Source organism: Ambystoma mexicanum, chromosome 4p (genome assembly GCF_040938575.1).
Source record: "Ambystoma mexicanum isolate Mex_15411 chromosome 4p, UKY_AmexF1_1, whole genome shotgun sequence".
NCBI classification, from domain to species: domain Eukaryota; kingdom Metazoa; phylum Chordata; class Amphibia; order Caudata; family Ambystomatidae; genus Ambystoma; species Ambystoma mexicanum.
Genome location: NC_090927.1, coordinates 129,123,689 through 129,147,242, shown reverse-complemented (window position 1 = coordinate 129,147,242; position 23,554 = coordinate 129,123,689). Strand labels below are relative to the sequence as shown.

General features: G+C 50.8%; 1 protein-coding gene across 4 annotated transcripts in view; it reads left to right on the top strand.

The window, feature by feature from the left end:
• The window catches only part of DNMT3A (DNA methyltransferase 3 alpha), a 2,439,715-nt gene that overhangs the window by 1,378,689 nt on the left and 1,037,472 nt on the right, over positions 1 to 23,554 (top strand). For all 4 annotated transcript variants that reach the window (XM_069605556.1, XM_069605557.1, XM_069605559.1 and 1 more), the window contains one exon: positions 7,986 to 8,030. In XM_069605556.1, coding sequence (XP_069461657.1) covers positions 7,986 to 8,030 — 45 coding nt within the window. The remainder of the gene's footprint in view (positions 1 to 7,985; positions 8,031 to 23,554) is intronic.

Genomic DNA, 23,554 nt, shown 5'->3' with positions numbered 1-23,554 from the left:
TAAAAGACGACGCTTTTGGCTTGGAAGGCAGAGTTGAACACTGGATGAAGGTACCAAAGAAGAACTTGAAGAGGACGCCTGCTGCAACTCCTGGATCGTTTGTTTACCCGGTGATGTACTGCTGCTGTGCTGAAACTCCAAATTTGTATTGACAGAGAAGCCCATGCAAGGACGACTTCTCCCCTTGAGTTGGTGGGACCAATCAACTCCAAAGTAAGCCACCTAGACGTCCATCTCGGAGCTGGTTGAATTTCCACAGAGTTGCTGCTGGAAACTGTATAGCCAGGGAGAAGAACACCAAATTGTATAGTTTGCTTTTAAGCTGGCCAAAAGCTGCACGAAGATCCTCTGGACCCCCAGGAAGCAGGACTGACCAGGCCTGAGCCCCCTCGCAAGGAACCGCAGTGTTGCTATTTGCGGTAGATGCAAGGAGCTGAAACACTGAACAGCCACTGATTTGGCGGTTGGGAGCGGTAACCGTCCCATTGCAGTGCGGGGGTCCCCCAATGTCCTCCCTCTTGTCCCCACGACTGAGGCCCAGGAACTGTGAGATCTGCAGAGCTGCACAGGAACAGAAGTCATCTGCTGCACTTTTTCATCTTTATAAAGGTTTTGTAAAAGGTCTGAGAGAACTTACCTCTTACTGTAGAGTTGCTTGCATTTACTACTACTCACAAGTCTAATCAGCTTGTGGCCATACATTTGATTCTTCTTTTCTTCAAACACTCCTAAAACATTGTGCAAAGACTTTTCTACTTACCTACCAGAAGTGCTGCATCCTATATAAGACTTTTGCCCATTGACTTTGGCTTAGCCTATTTTACTGAATGACACTTCTTGTGGAATCCAAAAGTATTTGCTTGCTTAAGGATATTTGTTGTCTTATGATGTTATAATAATCTTTTCCTTTGACCAACTTCTAACAGTATTCCAAATGCCAACAATAAGATATTAATGTCCCCAGCACCCTAGCTATTTAAGTCACCTGAGGGTGTAGGTTGTGTCTGTGGGCCATCCCAAAAGGGTCTTTACTGATTTAGAAACTAAGAGTGTACAGTATTGAAGTGTATTTGTGTGTTATTATTATATTGCTCCCTTCTGAAGAAGGCTTATTCTAACTGACTGACACATTAATAATTGTTTATTCAAGAAACCTTGATTGTAAGAGTTTATTTGAATACTTGACTGAATCTCGGTGTAACTCCCCTACAGCTCACATTGATCCCTCTTGAGATAAGCCTGGCTGCTCAACACGCTACTAAAACTGTGTAGTGCAAGCTTATACCAAAGGTTGGGTTTCCAATACCTGTAGTCAGAGTTGCGTGTAGTGCACCCAAAGGGTACTGCATACAAGCTTTGCCTAACAATCTGTCAAATGTATAATTATAACTTTAACGCTCAAGTGGGTTGTTCCTGGTATTAAAGCTTGGAGGAGTTACAGGCCTGAGCAAAAAAGGAGCTTTCAACACAATCCCTTTTGCCTTTAACACCTGTTATAGCATGCTCCTGCACACTTTGAGGCTGCTAGCACCTGGCTCAATGCCCTTGTATTGTCGTCATTTATATAGTGCCGTTTCCCCATTTGTATGACCTCAATGCGATTTGTGGTTGGAACTCCTTCGGGGACCGAAGTGCAGGTATGGGAAGTTCTAAGAGTATAGTTTGAGATGCGTGTGAGCATTCTGGCAGTATTAGGATTTAGGAGGACTGGCTAGTTTCCTGTAAGCAACCCAGAGGTCAGGCTTGTGTGGGGGTGCTGTCGCTGGTGAAGGTAAAGTGCTGTGCTACAATTTCAACACTAACCTATTTTCCAACAAAGTAAAGCCGTAGGCAAACATGTTTCAAAACCCCTTTAATTTGTGTTATGTCCATTCCTCTATGGCACATCCTCGTTTTGTGTAGCATGCCGGTCCGATAGCACAGCGAGTAGAGCGCTCACCTTGATATCCGTGCAGAGCCTGCTGACGCAGGTTCAAATCCCGGCAGGGCCAAACTCTGCCTTTCATCCTTCGGAGGTCGATAAATGAGCACCACACATCGTGGGTAATGACCAGCGCTCATACCTGAGGGTTCGTAGCGCTATATAAATGTTAAATTATTATTATGCACTTGTACATGAGCAAGGACAACTTCAAAATGTTCACCCATACCCAGATCCTACTGTCCCTAAACATTCAGACTAGCTGATGTACTGGGATCTTAGCGACACCTACTCCTGTGTTCCAGTATATCTAAAGCATGGGAAATACAGGAGGTTTACAGTTTACACCACCATTTTGTGGTCCGGCCCTTCGCGCTGCTCCCCACACCATTAGGATTTTGAGAAAGCTCTTGGCTGTGGTGACTGTTTATCGAAGATGGCCGCTTATTCCCAAGGAAGGCTACTGCCTTTGCTTCTTAAGGTTGCCACAAATAGCTCCCATCAAGTTCTTCTCTGTCACCAGATCCGCTCTCCTGGAAGAGGTATGCTGCATGCTGAAAATGGCTGCCATAGAGCTGTTGCCCACAGCAGAAAAAGGCCAATGTATTCCATTTACTTTGGTGCCCAAGAAAGATGGAGGACTGCGCTCCATCTTGGGCTTGAGGTGTTTGAACAAATTTCTCATAAAAGACAAATTGAAGATGTTAACGTAGCGCAGATACTCCAGGCCCTGGAATAACAGGATTGGATTGTTTCACTGGACCTTAAGCATGCTTCATTTCATACACCGATGCATCCCAAGTATTGGCAGTACCTGATGTTTGTGATTGGCAGCCTCCATTACCTAGATTGGGTATTGCATCTTGGGCTGACTTCCTTATTGAAAGTCTTCACCAAGAAGATGTAGGAGCGGTCTGGTGAGTCTCATGAGAGGGAGAATTCACGTTTTCCCTTGGACGATAGGACTTGGTGGCAGGACAAGCTGTGTGATGATGGACCTGAGGCTAGCATGGAGCAAATCTTATGGCTACTTGTTCTGCTTTCCTTATCATACCTTGTATCAAGACAGCAGTAAAGCATTGATCCTATTGAGGCAAGCCCAGTGAATGACCGCAGTAAACTTGCATTGCGCAAGCTTTTGGCGTGCATGTGCGAACCGCACCTGAAAATTAAGCTGTCAGACAATCCTCTTTTTAGTTTGATCCACATGTTGGCATGGCCATGCAGATACTTTCTCGCCAACATTTTGCCTACAATCCACCTATTCCAAGGAGCAATTATGAGGTGGCTGCATTCAATTGTAATCTGTCTAGCCCAGGGGGAGTGGTCATGGTCCTTTATAAGCCAGAGGCCCGGAGTTGTCCGCTCACTGTTTGAAGAAGATACATGTTTGGACGAGGTGGATGAAAAGGGGCAGAGGTTCAAGAGGATTTAAGAAGGTGGTGGGGGGAAGAGTTGAGGGTGATGGGGGAAGAGTTGAGGGTGATGGGGGAAGAGTTGAGGGTGATGGGGGAAGAGTTGAGGTGGATGGGGGAAGAGTTGAGGTGGATGGGGAAAGAGTTGAGGTGGATGGGGAAAGAGTTGAGGTGGATTGGGGAAGAGTTGAGGTGGATTGGGGAAGAGTTGAGGTGGATTGGGGAAGAGTTGAGGTGGATTGGGGAAGAGTTGAGGTGGATTGGGGGAAGAGTTGAGGTGGATTGGGGGAAGAGTTGAGGTGGATGGGGGAAGAGTTGAGGTGGTGGGGGGGCGATTTGCGGTGGTGGGACGAGTTGCGGCGGAGTTGGGGAGAAGAAGAGTTGCGGCGGAGATGGGGAGAAGAAGAGTTGCGGCAGAGATGGGGAGAAGAAGAGTTGCGGCGGAGATGGGGGGAGAAGAAGAGTTGCGGCAGAGATGGGGGGGAGAAGAAGAGTTGAGGCAGAGATGGGGGGAGAAGAAGAGTTGAGGCGTAGGTGGGGGGGAGAAGAAGAGTTGAGGCAGAGGTGGGGGAGAAGAAGAGTTGAGGCAGAAATGGGGGAGAAGAAGAGTTGAGGCAGAGACGGGGGGGAGAAGAAGAGTTGAGGCAGAGAATGTGGGGAGAGGAGTTTAAGAGTTGGAGTCAGATTGGGCTGGTGGTTGACGAGGCCTGGGCCCTATGACAGGGAAGTGTACAGGAACTGAGTGAACAGCCTGTAAAACCTAGGTTGTTGTCTCCTATCTGGGGAAAGTTTTGGGATTTTTTGAGTCATCAACTCGGACCTGCCTCCATTACCAAGCACAGATGCAGCAGACACCCATCTGCCAAGGAAAAGGACATTCCCACCAAGGACCAGTAGAAGAATGCTGAAAAACCCTGACTAGGAGAACAAGGATATTATTTATTTTATTTATTGGGTTTTTATAGTGCGCCTATACACATTGTGTTTCAAGGCGCAACAAGACAAGAGGGTGGGGGAACAGGGATGACGAAACATAAATGATCCCACAAGTGCAGTAACGAGAAGTGGAGGTGGAGGAGGGTGCCAGTTGGGGCGGAAGGGCCTCTGCGAAAAGGCGAGTGCCAGGGGAGGCAAGGTGTACCGAGCCGAGAGAAAGCAGAGAGTGCAGGGGAAAGAAGGTCCATGAGCTAAGTTTTAGGTAAGGGGCTGGAAGGACTACAAGAGTGCTGGCCCAGCCAGGCTAGTGCAGGGGGAGGGGACCGGAAGGGCAAGTGCAGGTTGAGGGTAGGGAGGGTCCGCGTAGAGCCCCAAGTGACGGGGTAGACTGGACTAGAGGGGCCTGGTGCCCTATAGGACTCTGAAGGAACCAGGCACCCAATCATGGGCAGAAGAGGTACATTAGCTGGGTAGGGGAGAGGGAAGGAAGAAGAGAAAAGGAAGGTCTTGCGAAGCTTCTGAATTTAAGGAGATCTGGCTCAAGTCTGAGAGGGGCAGGGAGGCCATTCCAGAGGAAGGCACCTGCGGAGGAGAGAGATCTACCACACACTCTGCTTGGAAAAGCGTCTCCTCTGCAGAGAGTTTGAGCTAGATGACCGAATGGCTCTAGCAGGGTGAGGTATTTAGGAAGAGAGAGTTGGATTCAGCGGAGTACCAGGCCCCAGAAAGCCGTATGGATGATTATTGGAATCATCCAAAGCCTTGTGAATTAGACATTTGACAATGAGACCCGCCTGGGGGAGACTAGTATAATCCTACAAATATTACTTTTGAGAAGCATTGATTTAGCACAGAGAAGACTTTTCCATTCCGACTTTGACATTATTTATCCCTGACCTTACCCAAAATAAACCTTTGTTGACCATACATCCGACTATCTTTTGCGATGATCACTTGACCTCCTGATACAATGAATAAATGTTCTAGACTCTAGGGGATGACCCCTCAAGTAAACCTCAGGGTTCCAAATTACGATTAAATGAGCAGAGCTAAAACCAGCTCCTTGTTGTCGGGCATCCCCCAGTAGGCAGGAGCTGCCGCTGGGGAACCAGGAGCAAGTACACAGCCCACTGAAAATCTAGCTTCCACATGAGAGGCATGCTTATATATATATATATATATATATATATATGTTACACAGACCGGGTGAGTGCGTAGAACGGATAATCATGTAGAACGGATGAGTGCGGAATGCATGCAGAGTGCGAGGAATGATGGATGAGCAGAGCGGGATAGAGGAGCTGAGCGGAAGAATGTGTAGACTGGAGGACTGCATAGAACAGACTAGTAGGTAGGACCGACAAATATTTAGAACAGACGAGTGCATATGAGCGAATGAGTGCATATGAAAAAATGGGTACGTAGAGGGGATGAGTGCGCAAAACAGATGAATGCATAGTACGTTTTGAGGGCCTGGAGCGGACGAGGGCCTGGAGTGAATGGACGTGTTGCGTAGCGCGGATGAGTACGTAGAACGAACGAGTGCAGATTGCATCCAGTACTGATGATTGCGTAGAATGGATGAGTACGTAGAGCTGCTGAATGCGTAGAGCATGGGCCAGACAAGAGTGCATGCGTGGAGCGGACTGGAGCGCGCAGGGCGGACTGGAGCACCAGGGTGGACTGGAGTGTATGAGTGCGTCGAGCGAACCGGAGTGTGTGGAGCAGATTGGGGTGCATGGAGTGGATAGGAGAACATGGAACGGACTGGAGCGCATAGAATTGCAGGACGTATATAGGATGGTTTGGAATGCAGAGAACGTTTGAAAGGGCATATAACCCATCCTATCACACCACCACGCTTACTCTCTCCTTTACACCACCACTCAACTAGAACGCAGAGATACTATGACACCATTCGGTATAACTGTTCTCATACGAACATCCGCCGCACACTCCACATCATTCTAAGTAAACACTGCTGGTTACACCCCCCCCCCCCCCCCCCCCCAGCCAGGCGTTCTCCTCAGGCCTAACGCAGCAACATTCAGTCTGGATAAATCCTGCCAGAACGAACACATACTCCTGATCTCTCAACCACCACACCTACCACTAAAAAGCAGCTATTACACGAATACCGCACCAGCTGCACACATACCCGGTGCTCACATGCACCTTTGACTCTCTCTACTGATCTGAACTTCGGTTCCCAAGGGCGTTCAACCTACCAGCGCCTTCAGACCATACCAATGGTATATAAGGCGCTATATAAATGCAAAATAACATATGATTTATTGTGTTTAAATATGTAGTAGGTGTGTTCTAATTCTTCTTTATTATCATTCTCAAATATTCAAAGTTAATGTTACATATGCATGTTTGTAAGGCACCAATTGGCTTGGGGAGCCAAAGGTAGCTCCTGGTAGCTGCTGTTTTCAAGCGAACCAGGCTCTCCTAGGCTGCATGCAGGAGCTGACTAGCTCCCCGCTCCCCTCCATTTCGAACCCTGACACCTATTTGCGTACAGTGCCAGCAGTAAGTCTGGTTTATTCTGCTCTAGGGAAATTTCCCATGCAAGGATTTATAGGGCTTTGATTGTAGTTTGGATCTTTGCTCTCCTCTGTTTCTCCTCCACTTCCTGCCACGCCACTGATCCACAGGAGACGGAGTAGATCCGGATGCACCCTGATAGCCCGGACTGGTCCCAGAGGACAGGGTATACAGACTATGGCCTCCTTGGTGCTTCATGGCTGTGGCAGATCTGCCCCTACATCTGTAGAGCAGGGTCCTTCATCTAGGCTTGAGCAGCCTCAGTCTTCATGCCTGGCTGTGGAGCATTGGCATTGGTGCTCTTTTAGGCTGCTCACCCCTATGGTGATATCCTTAGTTGCCATTACTTCTGCTAGGCAGGTGATTGAACCCCAAGCTCTTCTCTGCAAGTCTCCTTTCCTAATCTTCTCCAAGGAGAAAGTGACCTTAAGGAGGGTTGGTTGCATCAGAATATCACCTGTCTTTTGCCCTTAGGAGAACAAGGTGGAAGAGGTTTCTTCACATGGACCCCAAGATTGTTCTCTGCTACCATGTCTCTCAGATGAGACATCCAGAAAGATTATCAACTGTTTGTCAGTGTAGCCGCTGCTCAAGAGGGCAGGACTGTTACCAACCAGACCTTATCCAGCTGGATTGTTCTTTGCGTTTCTGTCCAACAAGGTGGTGCCTTAAAGTCTCTGGGCCCATTCCACAAGGGGCCTGGCAGTTACTGCCTTGTAGTGCAGTGTGCTGTATGTGAACATCTATGAGGCGGCTACGAGAGTTACGTTTTTGTGAGATTCAGAGTGTGTGGTGTGTGCTTTCAACATTTAAATTATGGTAATTTAAAAAAGAATATTCATATTCCGTTTTCTCATTTCCCTACCCAGAACCAAAGAAAATTGGTGGAGGCACTGTATACATTAATAGCTTCAATCTGATTTGGTTGTAACAGTGAGGGAAGCAAATATAATCAGGTTGCCACAGGACTTAGCGCTAACCTGTTGTTCCACAAGTGAAGAATATACATCTAGAAAAGTGTGCAGTTGCACAAAGAAAAGTGGCTAATTTGCAGTTTCTCCCCCTTTTAGACTTGATGATAATGCTTGCGTTTCTTGTGTGTAGACATGTCAAAGTTTCGAATTAAATGATGTTGATGTGGTTCTTTTTTGTTTGTCTTTTAGAGAGACTTGTCTATGACGTTAGACAGAAATGCAGAAATATTGAAGGTGAGTGATAACCCTTAATCGACTCTAGAACACTTGTAGTATGACTGTTACACCTTTGCTTCTTTTTTATGCCAGCGCTACCCAAGGAGGTGCGTCACCTTCCATATAGCAGAAGTCAAGGAAGGTGATGTGATGTTTACTAATATCTATAGCCAGTGCTAATGGCTCTACACATGGCAGGGGAAGCATTATTATTCCATTGGTTGAACATGCATTGGACATACTGTCTCTTCAGTGTTGGGAACAACCTAGATCTCATAAGCAAGGTGGAGTAGCCTACTGTATTTAATACAATAACAAGATATTTAACTTTATTCGGTTGAGCTAATTCTGGGCTCAGCATAAGTCTGTGATTGGGTCATCTATAGGGGCCAGATAAATTGTAAACAACTTACCCATATTAAGCCCCCAACTTCTATAAGACTGCTGGTATTCTGGATGTCACAGTAATTGCGGTTTGGAAGAATATGCTTTTGTTTATGGTTACATTGGCAGAGCATGGTTCACCCATCACTGGTCACGCAACTGGTCACCCTAGGCTTGCTTGCCCTCACAGGTTCTTCTGTAGCTGAACCTGAGTTCTGATTCACTCTCACTTGGCTCTCTTTGCCAGTCTCTGTGCTTTGCCGCCATGAGTTTCATTATACAGTTCACTTTGTGGTGCTCTTTTCCCTTCACCACGTTGCTCTCGTCCTTCTTAGCAATGTTCCATACTTGCTTTATACTGTCTAAGCATCTTAACTTAGAATATATGGTATTAGCTCTTTCACATCAACTTGTCGTTTGCACATGGGCTCATTAGAAGCTTTCATATGCTCATCAAATGGTATACAATAGTTTCCAGTTCCTATTTGCTCACACTTTGCAGTAATCATCAAAAACCATTTACTTTGTTTCCCCGTATCTTGCCCTTTACTACTCGTTCATTCGGCATTCCCCTGTTGCCATGTAACAGCCCTAGGAGTCCCCCAATTCGAGTAATCCTTTTTCCTCACTCACCGATATCCGGCATCTGTGCTGGCACCTCCTGCTCCGCTCGTCGTACACGTCCTTGGTGGACGGCGAGCCCTGCTCACAATTTCGCTCCTCTCTTTTTCTCAGTGTGGTTTGTCGGCAGCTCTGCTAACGTCCTGCGGATGCTGCCAGTGACTTAAAATGATCAGATTTCTTCTCCAGCCTGCAGCTCCTGCTGCAGGCACCGCCCAGTGAGGCTCCAATACTGTGGCCTTTGCACAGTCCCTTCCTGGCCCTGGTGCCACAGTATCTTCCAGTTCTTGCCGGTGTCCTGGTTTCCCGTCATGACCACCCTTGGCTGCCTCGTACTCCACAGTATTTCTCCCTCTGCAGGCCTCTCAGCTGGTCTCTCTGTTCTCTCTGACTCCACCTTTTATACACCTTCAACTGTTTAACAGGTTGCAGGTGCGGCTCTTTTTCAGGCCCAATTGCCTGACCACAATTAATGAAGCATTCTGGATATGCCTGACCCTCACAGCAGTCTGTAGACCTCTTCCTCGTCTCAGTACTAGAATGGTGAAGGCATCGGTTAGTGTGTATTACTCCCAGTCACCTCTTCGTCGTCCCAGTACTGTAGTGAAATGAATGAGAGGAATTGAGGGGAGAGGGTTTACAACAGCCTATAAAGGCAGTGGGAGGGTGATATTGGTTCTCATTTGGAAAAGGGGGATACTATGTCTCACCTGTGGATATCCTCTCCCTAATCCCCAAGGACCTTCCAGCCGGGTGATCCACCCTCGCATCTCAACCCCCAGGGTCAGGATCCAAAAGCGGTGACCTTTCCCATGCCACCTGAGAAGACGATTCAGGAGGAGTAGCTGTGAGGATACCCTCAGTTTTCTCACAGCATACACCTTACAAAAGAAGAGGAATAGTATAGATAAAGCCCCTCATAATCCAGAATACACAGATATCAATTTGTTGCTGGACCTGTGCTCTAGCCTACAAAAGAAGTAACAAACATTGACATTTTTTTATTGGATATTTGTAAGGCGTCTATACAACAAATTATGTTTCAAGGTGCCACAAGACATTAAAGGGGGGGAGTGAGACAAGGGAGAAAGATTACAATAACGGTGCTACTAGGGCATGTGACATTCGGATTGTGCAAGTGCAGTAACAAGAAGTGCAAAAGATGGGGGTGGCGGAGAGTGCCAGTCTGCGCAAAGTGCTAGGGTGGGCAGAGAAGTGAAGGGTATAGAGAGAGTGCAAGAGAAAGGGGGGGCCACAGGGCTAGGCGAGTGCTAAGGGTAGGCCAGGAGGGATTGCATGGGGTGTAGTGGGTGAGGGTCCACATGCCAAGTGCGAGGAGGGGAGGTGGACTGGACGGGGCCCTGGTGCCCTGTAGAACTCGGAGGGAACCAGCCAACCAGTCACTGCTGTGGACAGGGGTGTTAGCATGGAAGGGGGAGAGGGAAAGAAGAAGAGGGTCTGGAGGAGCTTCCTGAACTCGAGGAGATCAGGCTCCACCCCGAGAGGGGAAGGGAGACATTTCCAGAGGGAGGCTCCTGCGGAGGAGAGAAATCTACCCCCACTCTCTGCTTAGAGAAGCGTCTGATATGCATAGGGTTGGAGCAAGAGGACCGAAGGGCTGTAGCAGGGACATATTTAGGGAGAGAGAGTTGGATGTAGCGGGTTCCCAGGCCCCTAAAGGCATGTGCATGATGCAGAGGGTTTGAATCTGATCCTAGGAACAACCGGGAGCAAGTGGAGAGATTTTAGGGCTGGAGAGATGCTGTCCCTGGGCTTGAGGCCAAGTATAAGTCTTGCAATCCTATTCTGGATTATTCAAATGGGGGTGAAGGGAGGAGGAAGGAAGATTGAGGACGAGACTGTTGCAGTAGTCCAGCTTAGACCAGAGCTCTGGAGACATTGAGTGTCTGGGGGAAAGCGAGGAAAGGGAGAATAGTTCTGAGGAGGTGCAGCTGATAGTGAGCCTTCTTGGCAAGGTCCGGGATGTGAGGAGAAAAGAGTCAAAGATGACATCAAGGTTTTTTGCCTCGCAAGAGTGCAGGGAAGGGATCCATAGAGGGAGGCCAGTGGGTAGGAGGAAAGGAGGGGGCTGGGGTCCCAATGCAAAGAATCCCAGTGTTACTGGCATTAAGTCAGAGATCATTGGCGGCACACCATGCCTGAGTAGCAGTCACAGTCAGAGATGAGAGAACCTTGAAGGAGAGCTGTGTGTCGTCCGCATAACACTGGAAGCGAGGAGAGGAGGAGGAGGAGGAGGAGGAGGAGGAGGAGATCAGGTGAGCCAGAGGTGCATGGTTGATGTTGAAGAGCCCCAGCGAGAGGATGGAGCATTGAGGGACGCCGCAGGCAGAGAGTTTGATAGTTCAGAGAAAAGGGCCCAGTTGAAACTGGGAAGGTCTGTTGGAGAGGGATGAGGTCAACCAGTCCAGTGCCAGGCCCGAGATGCCAAAGGTGTCACAGAGCCTGTTTGTCATGATGGCATGCTTGACTGTGTCGAAGATGGAGGAAATATCCAGAAGGCTAAGAATGGATGGAGAGTTGGAATCGAGATTTGAGAGCAAGTCTTAACTGGTGTTCAGTAGAGCAGTTTCTCCTGCATGGGGTCTGGCATGGATTCACATGCTCATGAATATTCCCTGTCGTCACGCTGGGAATCCTCGGTAAAAGAAAAAAGTTTCACTTACACTTTAAACTGTATTTCTCATCTCAACCAATCACTGTCCTCTGGGTCATACTACCCCCATCCAGTGGCAGTCCTCTCCCTTAGCTCCACCCCTGGTGGCCATCTTCATAGTTTTACAACACTCTTCAATGTTGGGAGTCCTCAAGTTGCTCTCCGAGCTAATTTTGTGTTTTTTTGAATTTTTGGTCCAAAATGCTTAGAATTTTGACTGATCTTTGATCATCTTCGACAAAGGACAGAGACCGGCAGAGGGGATCCGCTACCAGCGAAGATCTTCATCCACCTTCGGATCATCATCAAAGTATCAAGAGGACCCGGCTTTGTGCCCACTTTGCACTTTTCAGCCATGACTGAAGAGAAGGAAAGTCAAAGCCTCTTCAAACTCTGCACGAAGTGTGGATTAAGAAACGTCTTTGTGGAATATCGGCATCATAAATGCTCATGTTGCCTGCATGTGGACCACGATGAAGAGGGATGCGAGGTATGCCGTGGTTTCTCGAAGAAAACCAAAAAACACTGCTGCAGCGTGCCTCAAGTCGAGCAAGGCCACTGACTCAGCCGTGGGGCAGGGTCAAGCGTCATCTAGGACTGGCCGGTCCGAGTAGCGAACTCCCTCTGGGAGGAGGTTGAGATCCTTTGAGGATGCCCAGCTCGGTGGTCCAAGATAAGGCCAAGCTCCGGGACCCCAACACTGCTAGGTTTGCTGCTGTTACGTGCCCTGAATCGGGCAGAAGGCGATCAACATCACTGTCGGCCTCCACGGTGAGCCTTCCAAAGTCCCTAACCTCGTCCAAACTCTGTGTTTCTGCGGGAAAGCCAACGAGAGAGACGTCCAGCGAGGACTCGTTGAAGCTAGCTAAGACCCCGCAGCATGCCAGGTCAACAGAGTCCACAATGGCACCGTTGACGAAAGCAGCGGCAACCACATTTTCGATGTTGTAAATGACGGCAACAGTGTTAAAGGAGAGTGGGTACGCAAAGGATGCTTCGAACCGCTCCGCGAGCGAGATATGGCTGCGGAGGCAGCGATGCAGACGGCCACTGCAGGGTTCAGGGAAAGACCCGGCGGTCACACAGACCCAGCAACCTCCTGAGAAGGAGAGAGAGACGGTCCCCCCAGTGGAACTTCCCTGTTATGTGGACCAGTGGGCTACTCCGGACATGCTGGAGCAGATCTACTCGAGTACAGATCAGGACAATGATCTGCAGGACGATGGCTATACAAATCAAGAAGGGTCCCCTTCTCACAAGAGGAGGCGCGTCAGCCCAGACCCTACACCGCTGGCTCTGTTCACCCCTAGACCTAGGGACCTGTTGCTAGACATTCTAACGACCCTGCACACACTGGTACATGAAATCCGCAGAGGATGCCTCCAGGACCTACACCTTCACAGGACCCCCACGAGCCTGTGAGGCTAAGCTGTCCCCCACGAAAGAGAATGGCCAAAGGGAGCACTGGCCCTCGCCATCATCTGACTCCTCCATCACCTTGCAGTGAAAATACCCCACCCGGAGCCCCAGGCCTGCACACAGACACAGCTACCACGGCTACGGGCAACGATGAGGACAACAACTTCATTGTAGCTGATGGGGAAACGCTGCACGTGGACGAGCCCCATAGGGCCGCCACAATCGACGAAGTTGGATCCTTTCATTCCGTCACATGAAGGGCCTCTGAACCATTTCCGTAAGTACCATAGGAGACCAAGAAAGAAGGCTTCCTGTACTAATGGCGCGAGTCGAGAAGAAAGACCATGTCTCGTTCCCTTCCTGGACGACAACTGGGAGGAAGGCCTGGCTCTAATAAGAAACCAGAGTACAGCCCTGACAAAGCCGGACAGATAGGAGAAGCAGTACAGGGTTCCAGATTCAGCCCCCAGGTGCTTCGATCGTTTAAGTTGGGTCCTATTCTGGACTTCCTGCCTGAAAACAAGAAGGTAGAGGCACTAGAATTCTTTCAGGAAGGGGGAGGGGCCTCGGATCACACATCACACATCACGCTGGCAGTGGACATCGTGGACACAGGTTTCTGCCAGATGGGAAACGGGAGTGTGCCTGCGTCATCAAGGTTGGTTGAAGACAGCAATCTTCCACCCGGACGTTCAAATGACGGTGCTGGATATGCTGTTCGACGGGGAGAACCTCTTCGGAAAGGAAGTCAACGAGTCTCTGCGAGCTATAAAGACTGACAAGGAGACTGCCAGCTCCTGGGAACATTGCACGCTGCGACTGCCGTCCTTTTCCTCTTCTAGAGGAAAACTAGGAAGATCGTTCAAGGGTTTTAATACACCGTACTGACAACCTTCACGCGGCAGAGCCAACACAGGGCAAGCTCCAACCCCCAAGCAGGCCTGAAACGGCTGCCTGCTGGCGGTGTTCAGCAGCATGTGGGAAAAGATTACCACATACAAATGGGTGCTGGACGCTCTCGGACAGGGGCACACATTGGAGTTCCAACAAGGTATCCTCGTATTCCACCGATTCGGCGACCGGAACAACATGGACCACAGCTTCTGCATGAGGTGTGGGCCATGTTAGAGAAGGGGGCAATAGAACCCATCCCCCAGCGTCTCCGGGGCTCCAGAGTATACTCCAGATACTTTCTGCTACGAAAGAAAACTGAGGGGGTGGAGGCCGACCCTAGATCTTAGTCGTCTCAAGTACTTGATGTCCCAAAAGTAATCTTACGTCCCGTCCCCTTTCCTCCATACTGCATGGGCATCCCTTCCAAGGGACGGGAGATGGAACCTTTCTCACCAGAAAAAACCTTCTTCCCCTTTAAATTCAGAGGCGCGTGGAGGTGCGGTCCTGGGAGCATGCGCTGCCCTGACTCGGCCCTCGGCGCCACACCTCAGTCCCCTTTTACGCATCGTCTGGAACAGGCCAAATTCACCTGCGCTCCTGGGTTCGGCTTTGGCCATGTAATTCCAAGCACAGATACTTTACTCATTCTCTTCTGTCTTTATATCATTCAGGTACTCGGTCCTTAGGCGTCACGCTCCTCGCCGGCGCATGTCGACTTCTACAGGGTTCAGAAGGTGTCCATCCTGCGACGGGCTCTTAACAACTAAAGACCCCCGCGCCCTCTGCTTTTGCCTCTGCCCAGACCACGGCTGGCAAGCCTATACAGTGTGCGACACACCCTCCTCGAGGTCTCTGAAGAACAGACTAGCCAGGTGGAGGGAGCTCTTCCAGAGATCGCCTCCAGAGGACCTAAAGGACTTCGTTAATCATCGATCCTGGCCCAAGGTAGGGCCACTCTTTTCCAGCACACCACGCAAGGGAGACTCCTTCCCGAGGACTCGCCTGCTCGGGAGGGACCGCTCATGTCCTCATACCAGCACGAGTACCGAGGCTAAATCAGCTACCTGCCGGCAGGCCGAGGGGTCAGTGGATCCTTCCGGTGACAGTACTGAGGGACCGGAAGGTTCTTTTACCGGGTCTTCACCCGAGGGGCCATGCCCTAGTACCGGTAACATGTCCAAGGGGGCGCCTATACGCAGTTCTACCGGCAGATCCGCTGAGGGCGAAGCACCTACCAGGCCTCGGCCTGAGGAACAGGGTAGGCCCTATGATCCACACTTGGAGTCCTGGGTTGGGCCAAATGAGCCGAGCAACACAATGCAGACACGTGGAAGGCAGCTTGACAAAAATGGCTGCCGTGCCAGACATACCGGACATCCGCCCGATACCGCACCAAGGCAGGGAGCAGGTGGAGGAACGTGTGTCAAGGTGGGGACTGGTGTCTACCAAGTATGTGACCTACGGCCTACCCTTCATTTGCGAAGGGCAGGTATCCTCTGTGTCCGTATGGGCAGGGCACGCAGCGGCTCCAGCAGCCGCCCGCTACCCCGTCCAAATCGCCTACCACCCCTCCGGCCTGTGAGGACAGATTTTTTGAAAGGTTCCTCGGGCTCGTGAAATCTTTGGATGGGGGTCATTCTCTGGTGCTGCAGGCCCCACTACAGGCGCCCCTGGCCCCTGTTCAGCCTCAGCCACCCCCTCCGGCCCCCCCAGCCGATAGGGCAAGCGGTTTCGTACCAGCCTCCGGCTCCGGTCTCCACACCCCAGCCTTTGGCTATCAGCACCCCTCCACCGGTGCCGGACCAACCGGACCCTCAGGTGGACACAGATGAGGACGACGACCCCGACACATCATTGTCATCCATGGCCTTCCACAAACGTCTTGCAAGGCTAGCAGAGTACTTTGGCCTTCCTCACCCGAGGTTGAGCAACCAGCAGAGGAGGTACTCACCGAAGTCCTCATGCTATGACCCTCAGCAAGAACAGGGATCCCGATGCAGAAGGACGTGGTCGCCTTGGCCAAAAAAGGTTTGGCTCAAGCCCCACTTGGTCCAGCCGGTCAATCTACGCCTGGACACCAAGTACAGGCAGATGGAGGGGAATACACTCTTGCTATCGGCCCACCCTCAGCCGCACTCTTCGGTGATCGCTGAAGCATCGCTATACGACAAGCCTCAGTCGTCCTCGGCCTCTTCCTCCGCGGCCTCTTCCTCCGCGGCATTGCTAGGCAAGGAGATGATGATCTTGGAGGTGTACGGGAAGAAGCTGTATTTCCACGCGTCCCTGCATCTTGTCAAGCCAACACGGATTCCATGCTAGCAGCCTTTAACCAGAGACTTTGGCGGGAAATTTCAGATTTCCTCCCAGAGCTTCCGGCGCAGAGCCAATCACAATTCAAGGTGGGACTGGGAGAGGCCAAGGTGGTGGCACAAGACATCATGGAGTCCACCTTGGCCCACATTGACAGCTCTGGCAGGGCCATCTGCATTGCCACAGACATGAGAACGGCCTGGGTCCGTGCTACTAAATTCAACCCGGATGTCCAGGAACGCATCTTAGACCTTCCTTTCGAAGGGGGTGACCTCTTCCACTCCACTCCACCACGGATGAGGAGCTGGACAAAAATAAAAACGGCTCACAAACGGCCAAGTCCATCCTTATAAAGAGCACGCCCAAAACATACACCCACTCACAGCAGCGCTCTGACAAGGAGCGTACATATGGAGGGTTCCGCGGCTTCCAAGAGCGGAGGTCCCGGCAGCCTGACCGTGAGAGGGGGCGGGAGGAGTAAGGGCTTTTTCCAGTGTCCCTCCTCTGCAACAGTCTCTGTGGGTCCATGTGTTTCCAGTTTGGGGGCAGGCTTGCTCTCCATGCACATTTCTCGTGCCAGAATTTGGTGGACCCCCGTTTCCTCTCCGTAGTATCCACATGGTGCCACTTCCCTATCCCAGCCTCTCCCCCCCCCCCTCTTCCCCTCCACTCCCACTCTTGGGACAGCAACTCTTTTGGCAGAGATCCGGTCGCTCGTCGAGAGCCAGTCAGTGGAGGAAGTCGAGCCTGGCTTGGGCTTTTACGCCAGCATTTTCACCATTCAGAAAAAGAACCAGGCGGGCCTGACGATTGTGCTGGACCTTTCCACCCTCAACCTCTCCCTACCTCTACAAAAATTCGAGATGGTTACACCAGCTTTGATAGCAGAGACATTGTGCAAGGGAGACTGGATATGCTCCCTTGATCTGAAGGACGCGTACTTGCACGTCCCGATCTGGCAGCTTCCTCGTTCTTTTCTACGATTCAGGATCATGGGCTACCATTTGCAATACAAGGTGCTTCCTTTCGGCCTCAACTCGGCCGCCAGGGTCTTTACCAGGCTGATGAATGCAGTGGCGACCCTCCTCAGGTTGCAGGGCCACCGCCTCTACCTCGACGACTGGCTCGTCAGGGCAACATCTCTGGAAGCAGTGCACCACACTTTCCATGCTCTTATGAACACACTGCACAAGCTGGGTTTTTCACTCAACCTTGAGAAGTCACAGCTGCAGCCTACGCAGAGACTGACCACCTTGGGGCTCATCTGGGACACATGCTCCTAGAAAGTTTTTCCTTCGGAGGACAAGATCACGGTCATGGCGCACTTCCTCAGCAGAGAAGTGACCTTAGCCTGGTGGTACCAACACCTACTGGGTCTCGTGGCAGCAGTCCTCTTGGCCGTCCCCCACACGAGACTCTGGATGAGGAGGATACAGCTGCACTTTGCAGCATCCTGGAACCAGGAGCGAGGCTCCCAGTCAGAGATGATCAACGTTCCTCCGTCGCTTCCCCCGGACTTCACATGGTGGTCCAGGGACTGCAACCTGCGGACGGGCAAGCCTTTCCGGCAACCTACCCCACAGGTCACCATCACCACAGACTCCTCTCTCAAAGGGTTGTGGGGACACCCTCCACAACCACTGCGTCCTTAGCACCTGGACCCGGCAGGAGTACCACATCAATTGGCTGAAACTGAAGGCCATCTGGTTGGCGCTCAGAGCCTTCCTTCCGGTTATCGAGGGCAAGGTCATCCTCATTCAGACAGACAACTCGACCATCATGTTATATGTCAACAAGTAGGGAGGTACCAGATACTCCCCACTGTGCAGACTGGCAGTCAGCATGTGGGAATGGGCCCTGAAGAACATAATCTACCTCACGGCCATCCAACTGCCGGGGGAATCCAACCTAGAGGCAGACAGGCTCAGCAGACTGGCAGCGGTCAACTACGAGTGGCAGTTTAACGGCCTAGTACTGCAGGAGATCTTCTACAAATGGGGACACCCCCCGGTGGACCTTTTTGCCTCCTGCAACAACAGGAAGTTCGTCTCCTGGCAGGGTCAGAGCCTGGGCTCCCTGGGCGATGCATTCCAGATACAGTGGGACGGAATGACAACATACGCCTTCCCGCCCACACCGCTGATGCACAGGGTGATATGCAAGATCAAGGGGTCTCGCCACCTCAGCATCATCCTAATAGCACCGTGGTGGCCAGACAGGCCATGGTTCTCTGAACTGTTAAGTCTCTTGAAGAGGCCTCCCATTCGCCTTCTGACGGGCCCAGCACACCTTCTGGCGCAGCGAGGGGCAGGGTCATCCACCCTGCTCCACAGAAACTAGCCCTCATAGCGTGGTTCCTGAACAGGTCGTACTAGGTCACCTCAGCCTTTCCCAGGCTAATCTAGAGATCAGTAAAAACAATAGGAGTCAAAAGGTAATCACCTTCCATCTATACCACAATTTTTTATCACACAACTGACAGAAGGATATTTGTTAAAAAGTTATTCCTCAAGCTAAGTCCTTAGCAGTAACTAACTAGCCCTACGGGTAAGTAACCTCGTGACCCATTCCGTCAGCCCTAGCGCACACTGCTGTGCCGAATACAAATGGGATGTAGAGGTCCTCTCCCTCTGCTCTCTAATCACTTTCCTGTCTTCTAAAAGTAAGTGCATACGCGGTGCGGGTCGGTCTCAGCCTTTAATAATACCGCCTCCAGTCTGTATGGCTTATCACATACACTGAATTTACACTCAAAATAGAATAAATTCCCTTTGAACACTGGTCAAAGGGTATTAAAAGAATGAATTTCTACTCGTCTAATACTCAGATCGAAATTCTGATTGTTAACTTTTTTATACGTCCCCTATGTCTCTATATATGGGGTATCGGGTCTGGATAATCAGTCCAGTACCACTTAAGTGTAGGTCAACCAGTTTCAGCGGGATTCAGGTATTAGCTCATCATTAGCGTATGTTGGCGGGCTTCTCCACAGAAGCCTCCAAAAGTGGTGCCACTCTGTCTGGGTACCACAGGGGATGTGGGAGGGGGTTTAGGCACCCTGGACTGAGTTACCGTGGTAACTCAAGTCGCACTCTTGTGTGATTGGCCCAAGTGGTGAGCCGGCCGGCTCACCACTTAGCATGTTTGAGTGACAGCTAGGCTGAGTGAATGGGGGGTTTTCTGCATAAAAGCAGGGCTTTGGGGACTGGAACTCCAGAAGTCGCTACAGGGCCTGAGAATCCGATGAGGGAGAAGCTGAGCCGACCTTCCACGACGACACCACCGGTGGAGCCCTGCGGAACCAACTCGCCACTTCCAGACGACAGAGAAGATCTCCCGGCTGGAGAGGCTTCTTCCCCTGACTGGTGGGCACCACCAGTTTACCTTTCTTTCTTCGCACCCCAGCCCGGTTTGTGGTCGAACTGCCCGTGCCAAGCACCCCACGGCCGGATAGCCACTCACCACTGAACCGCGAATCAACGGACCGCTCCTTGTACCTGAGAAACTCCGCGGCTGGTTTCTTCCCTGGCAGTTCAACGGGCCCCTGTCTTCCTCTACGATGAGATCCTCTCTTCCCCCGGACAAAGCACCGACTTGCACCCGCTGCCAGGAACCACTGCCCCCGCTGGAGCGTTCTCACCACTTTATGGTACCGTGTCCGCCCGGCCTCCCTTTCTAAAGATTGCAACAAGATAATAATAACTCCTTAACCTTCTGGACTCGGCTGGCCGCCTTGACCCTCTAACTGGTCGCTTTTCTTTGATCCAACTTCTTTTTCAACCATTACAAGACTTTTGTGCAGTGCAACCGTGTGACCTTGGACACATTTCGTTTGGATCCTCTTAAAGCGGATCCGGCCTACTAACTCTGAATTCACGGTTTTACCTTGCCTTCCTCTCTTGCTATGTTCTTTTAAAAGTGTTGGGATCTGTTTCAATTTGTTATCTGCTTTTCTCTCCCTTTTTAAAAAACAAACTATTAGAGTGCCATCTACGTTAAGAGCTCACCGCTGTCTGAAAATAAGTGGGCTTTACTTAAGACTTGTCTAATATTCTTTTAAGGGAGTGTATATCTTTTAGTGACCGTGTTTTTGAATTGCTTACTATTAGTGCCTGTGTGTTTTTCTAGATGTGGTTTTAAATAAATAATTATATCTCTTTTACACCAAGCCCTGGTCAGTGTTTACTTGTTCTATTGTGTGTTCTTGACCTATTGTGAATACTCTGTATTCTGCCTAACTCTTCTTGAGGGAAGTCTGACTGCTCAGCCACAGCTACCAAGTGACTCTGTGTGGTACAGACTGCTACCAAGTGGGTTTACTGCCAAACACCTGTAGTCCTAAATCTTTTGCAGTGGTCCCAAAGGGAACTGCACAGGTTTCTGCCTAACGGGCGCCCCTCGCCCACTCAGGCGTGCAGGTAGACACTTGCCATACTTACCTGGCAGCCATTGGGGCTTACAGAAACTCGGAGGAGGAGATCTTTTCCTCTTCCAACCTGATTGTCAAGAAACATTTGACGGGACTTGCCAGGCTCTACCCGCTCATCAAGAGGCTGCAACCCGTGTGGGACCTCAACATAGTTTTGGGTGCCCTGGTGCACAAACCATTTGAACCAATGGCGTCAGTGGACATCAGGCTGGTCACCAATAAGACGGCCTTGCTAGTCAGCATCACATCGGCTCACAGAATCAGTGAAATCCAGGTGCTGGTTGCCTCAGAGCCATATACTACATTTCACAGGGATAAAGTAGTCCTGCTGACACACCAAGCATTCCTACCCAAGGTGCCTTCCATCTGAACTGAGAAATAGTGCTGCCTATGTTTTTTGCTGAGCCCAAAGACGAGGCATAGAGAGTTCTGCACTGCCTTGATATCAGGCGTGCCCTGAAATTCTACTTGGGCAGGACCAAGGGCTTTTACAAGTCGGATGCCCTTTTTGTCCCCTTCGGCAGATCAAGACCGGGGTATCAGGCCTCCATAGCCCGTTTGATGGTCTTGGCAATCAAGGAAGCTTACGAGGGAAAGCATAAGTCACTGCCAGCCAACATGCACGCCCACGCAGTCAGAGCCAAGGCAACGGCCGTCGCTTTCCAAAGGCATGTCCCCTGGCAGGTCATAAGCAGGGCGGCCACAGGTGCCACTCCTTCGGCTTTCTGCAAGCCCTGCTGTTTGGATGCCGACTCTAGATCTTACACAGCGGTTCTTAGAAACCTGTTTGCTTAAAGAGGGTCTCCTCTCCACCCTGGGGCTACACTCGGTTGTAATCGCCTGTGCAGTATGGTGGAAAGGGGACGGGGGAAGTAAGAGTAATTATAAGTTACTCACCGTAGTGACTAACATACTCTTAGCCCTTAGTCACCTTTCCTCCATATGTCCCACCATCTCCCCCCACCCCCTAATAAAACTGGTGTCATTAGGCAATGTTAATCTATTGTCAACGCGTCTATGGGGACTGAGGTGTGGCACCGGAGGGAAGAATCAGGGCAGCGCATGCTCCCAAGGCTGCACCCCCTTCGCGCCTCTAAATTTAAAGGGGAAGAAAGCTTTTTCTAGTGAAAAAGGTTGCCTTCCGACCCAGGGAAGGGAAGCCCATGCAGTATGGATGAAAGGGGACTGTAAGTTAGTCACTGTAGTGAGTAACTTATAATTTCTGGATGGTCACGTTGCAACACTTGCTCGGCCAGCTGGAGCAAGGAGATTTTCGGACGTCGTTGGATCTGGAGGATGCCTGCTTTCCACATCCTCATTCACAAGAAGGACTGCAAGTTCTTTCTTCGTAGTTCAAGGTCTGCATTACCAGTTCAAGGCTCTGCCTTTCGGCCTGAAATCGTCCCCAAGGGTTTTTACAAAAAGCATGTCCTCAGTGGTGGCACATCTTTATCTATAAGGCATCCACGTATACCCTTACCTGGACGACTGGCTGGTGCGTTCCCGCTCACACACTTCGGCGGGCAAACACATATTGGAGACCATACACCTGCTGATCGAGTCTTGGTTCTCCATAAACTATCCAAAGTCTTGCTTGACGTAATCTCGGGACGTGCTGTTTCTAGGTGCCCGACTCAACACAGTGACGTGTTTGGTATCGCCCTCGGAGGAGAGGGTGAGAGACATAGATGGCAAAGTACAGCGCTTGTCATCAGTGCAGACAGTGGCGGTTCGGTACATCAAGTCGCTGCTGGGCATGATGTCCTCCTGCATTAGCATGGTACGCCTGTGCAGACTTAACATGAGATCACATGAGATCACTCCAGGTGTTCCTGGATGCTAGGTGGATGCAGGTGTCAGGGCACTATGCGCACAAGATTTCGCTCAACAAGGAATTCCGTCTGGTGATACAGTAGTGCGGTGTACGGCCACATCTCGTCCAGGGAGCTCCGTTTCAGGTTCCTCCTTACCAGGAGACCGTCACCACGGACACCTCTCTAGAAAGATGGGGGGCCCACACAGGACAGTTGCAGCCAGAGGCCCCTGGCAACCGGAGAAGGACCTCCACATCAACGTCCTGGAACTTCAGGCCGTATTTTGGGATCTCAAATCTTTTCTCCTGTTGTTGAAGGAAAGGTGGTGAGGATCTTCACAGACAACACAACCACCATGTTCTACATCCCGAAACAAGGAGGAACCCGCTCACCAGCGCTTTCCAAGGAGCCCCAGGACCTGTGGCACTGGGGCATTCGTCAAGGCATGTTCCTCATCCCGTTTAACCTAGCGGGAGTCAAGAACACCATCGCAGATTCAGCAGGGAACTGGTTCCTGCCACAAGTGGGAACTTCACCAGGAGCAGGTGGATTTTCTGTTCCGCAAATGGGGCCAGCCCCAGATCGATATCTTCGCGACGGCCATGAACACCAAGTGCCAAAGCTTCACCAGCAGGTTCCCGCAACCGCAGAGCATGGGGGGGGGGGGTGTGATCTCGTTCTCATGGGAGAGACGGTTCCTGTACGCCTTCCCTTTGTTTCCACTCCTCTTACGTGTAATCAACACACTCAGACAATGCCACTGCAGGATGATACACTTCGCTCCAGCGTGGCCGATGCAAATCTGTTATCCGGACTAACTATGTCTGTCAGTGGCCCCGTCCATCCGGCTGCCGCTGTCCGCGGATCTTCTCACCAGAGAATGGGGGGCGATTCTGCATCACAATCCGGAGTCTCTGAGGCTGACGGCATGGCTCCTGCTGTCTTAGAGTTTGAAGGTTATGCTTTACCTGCTGAATGTAAGGACATGAGGCCAGAG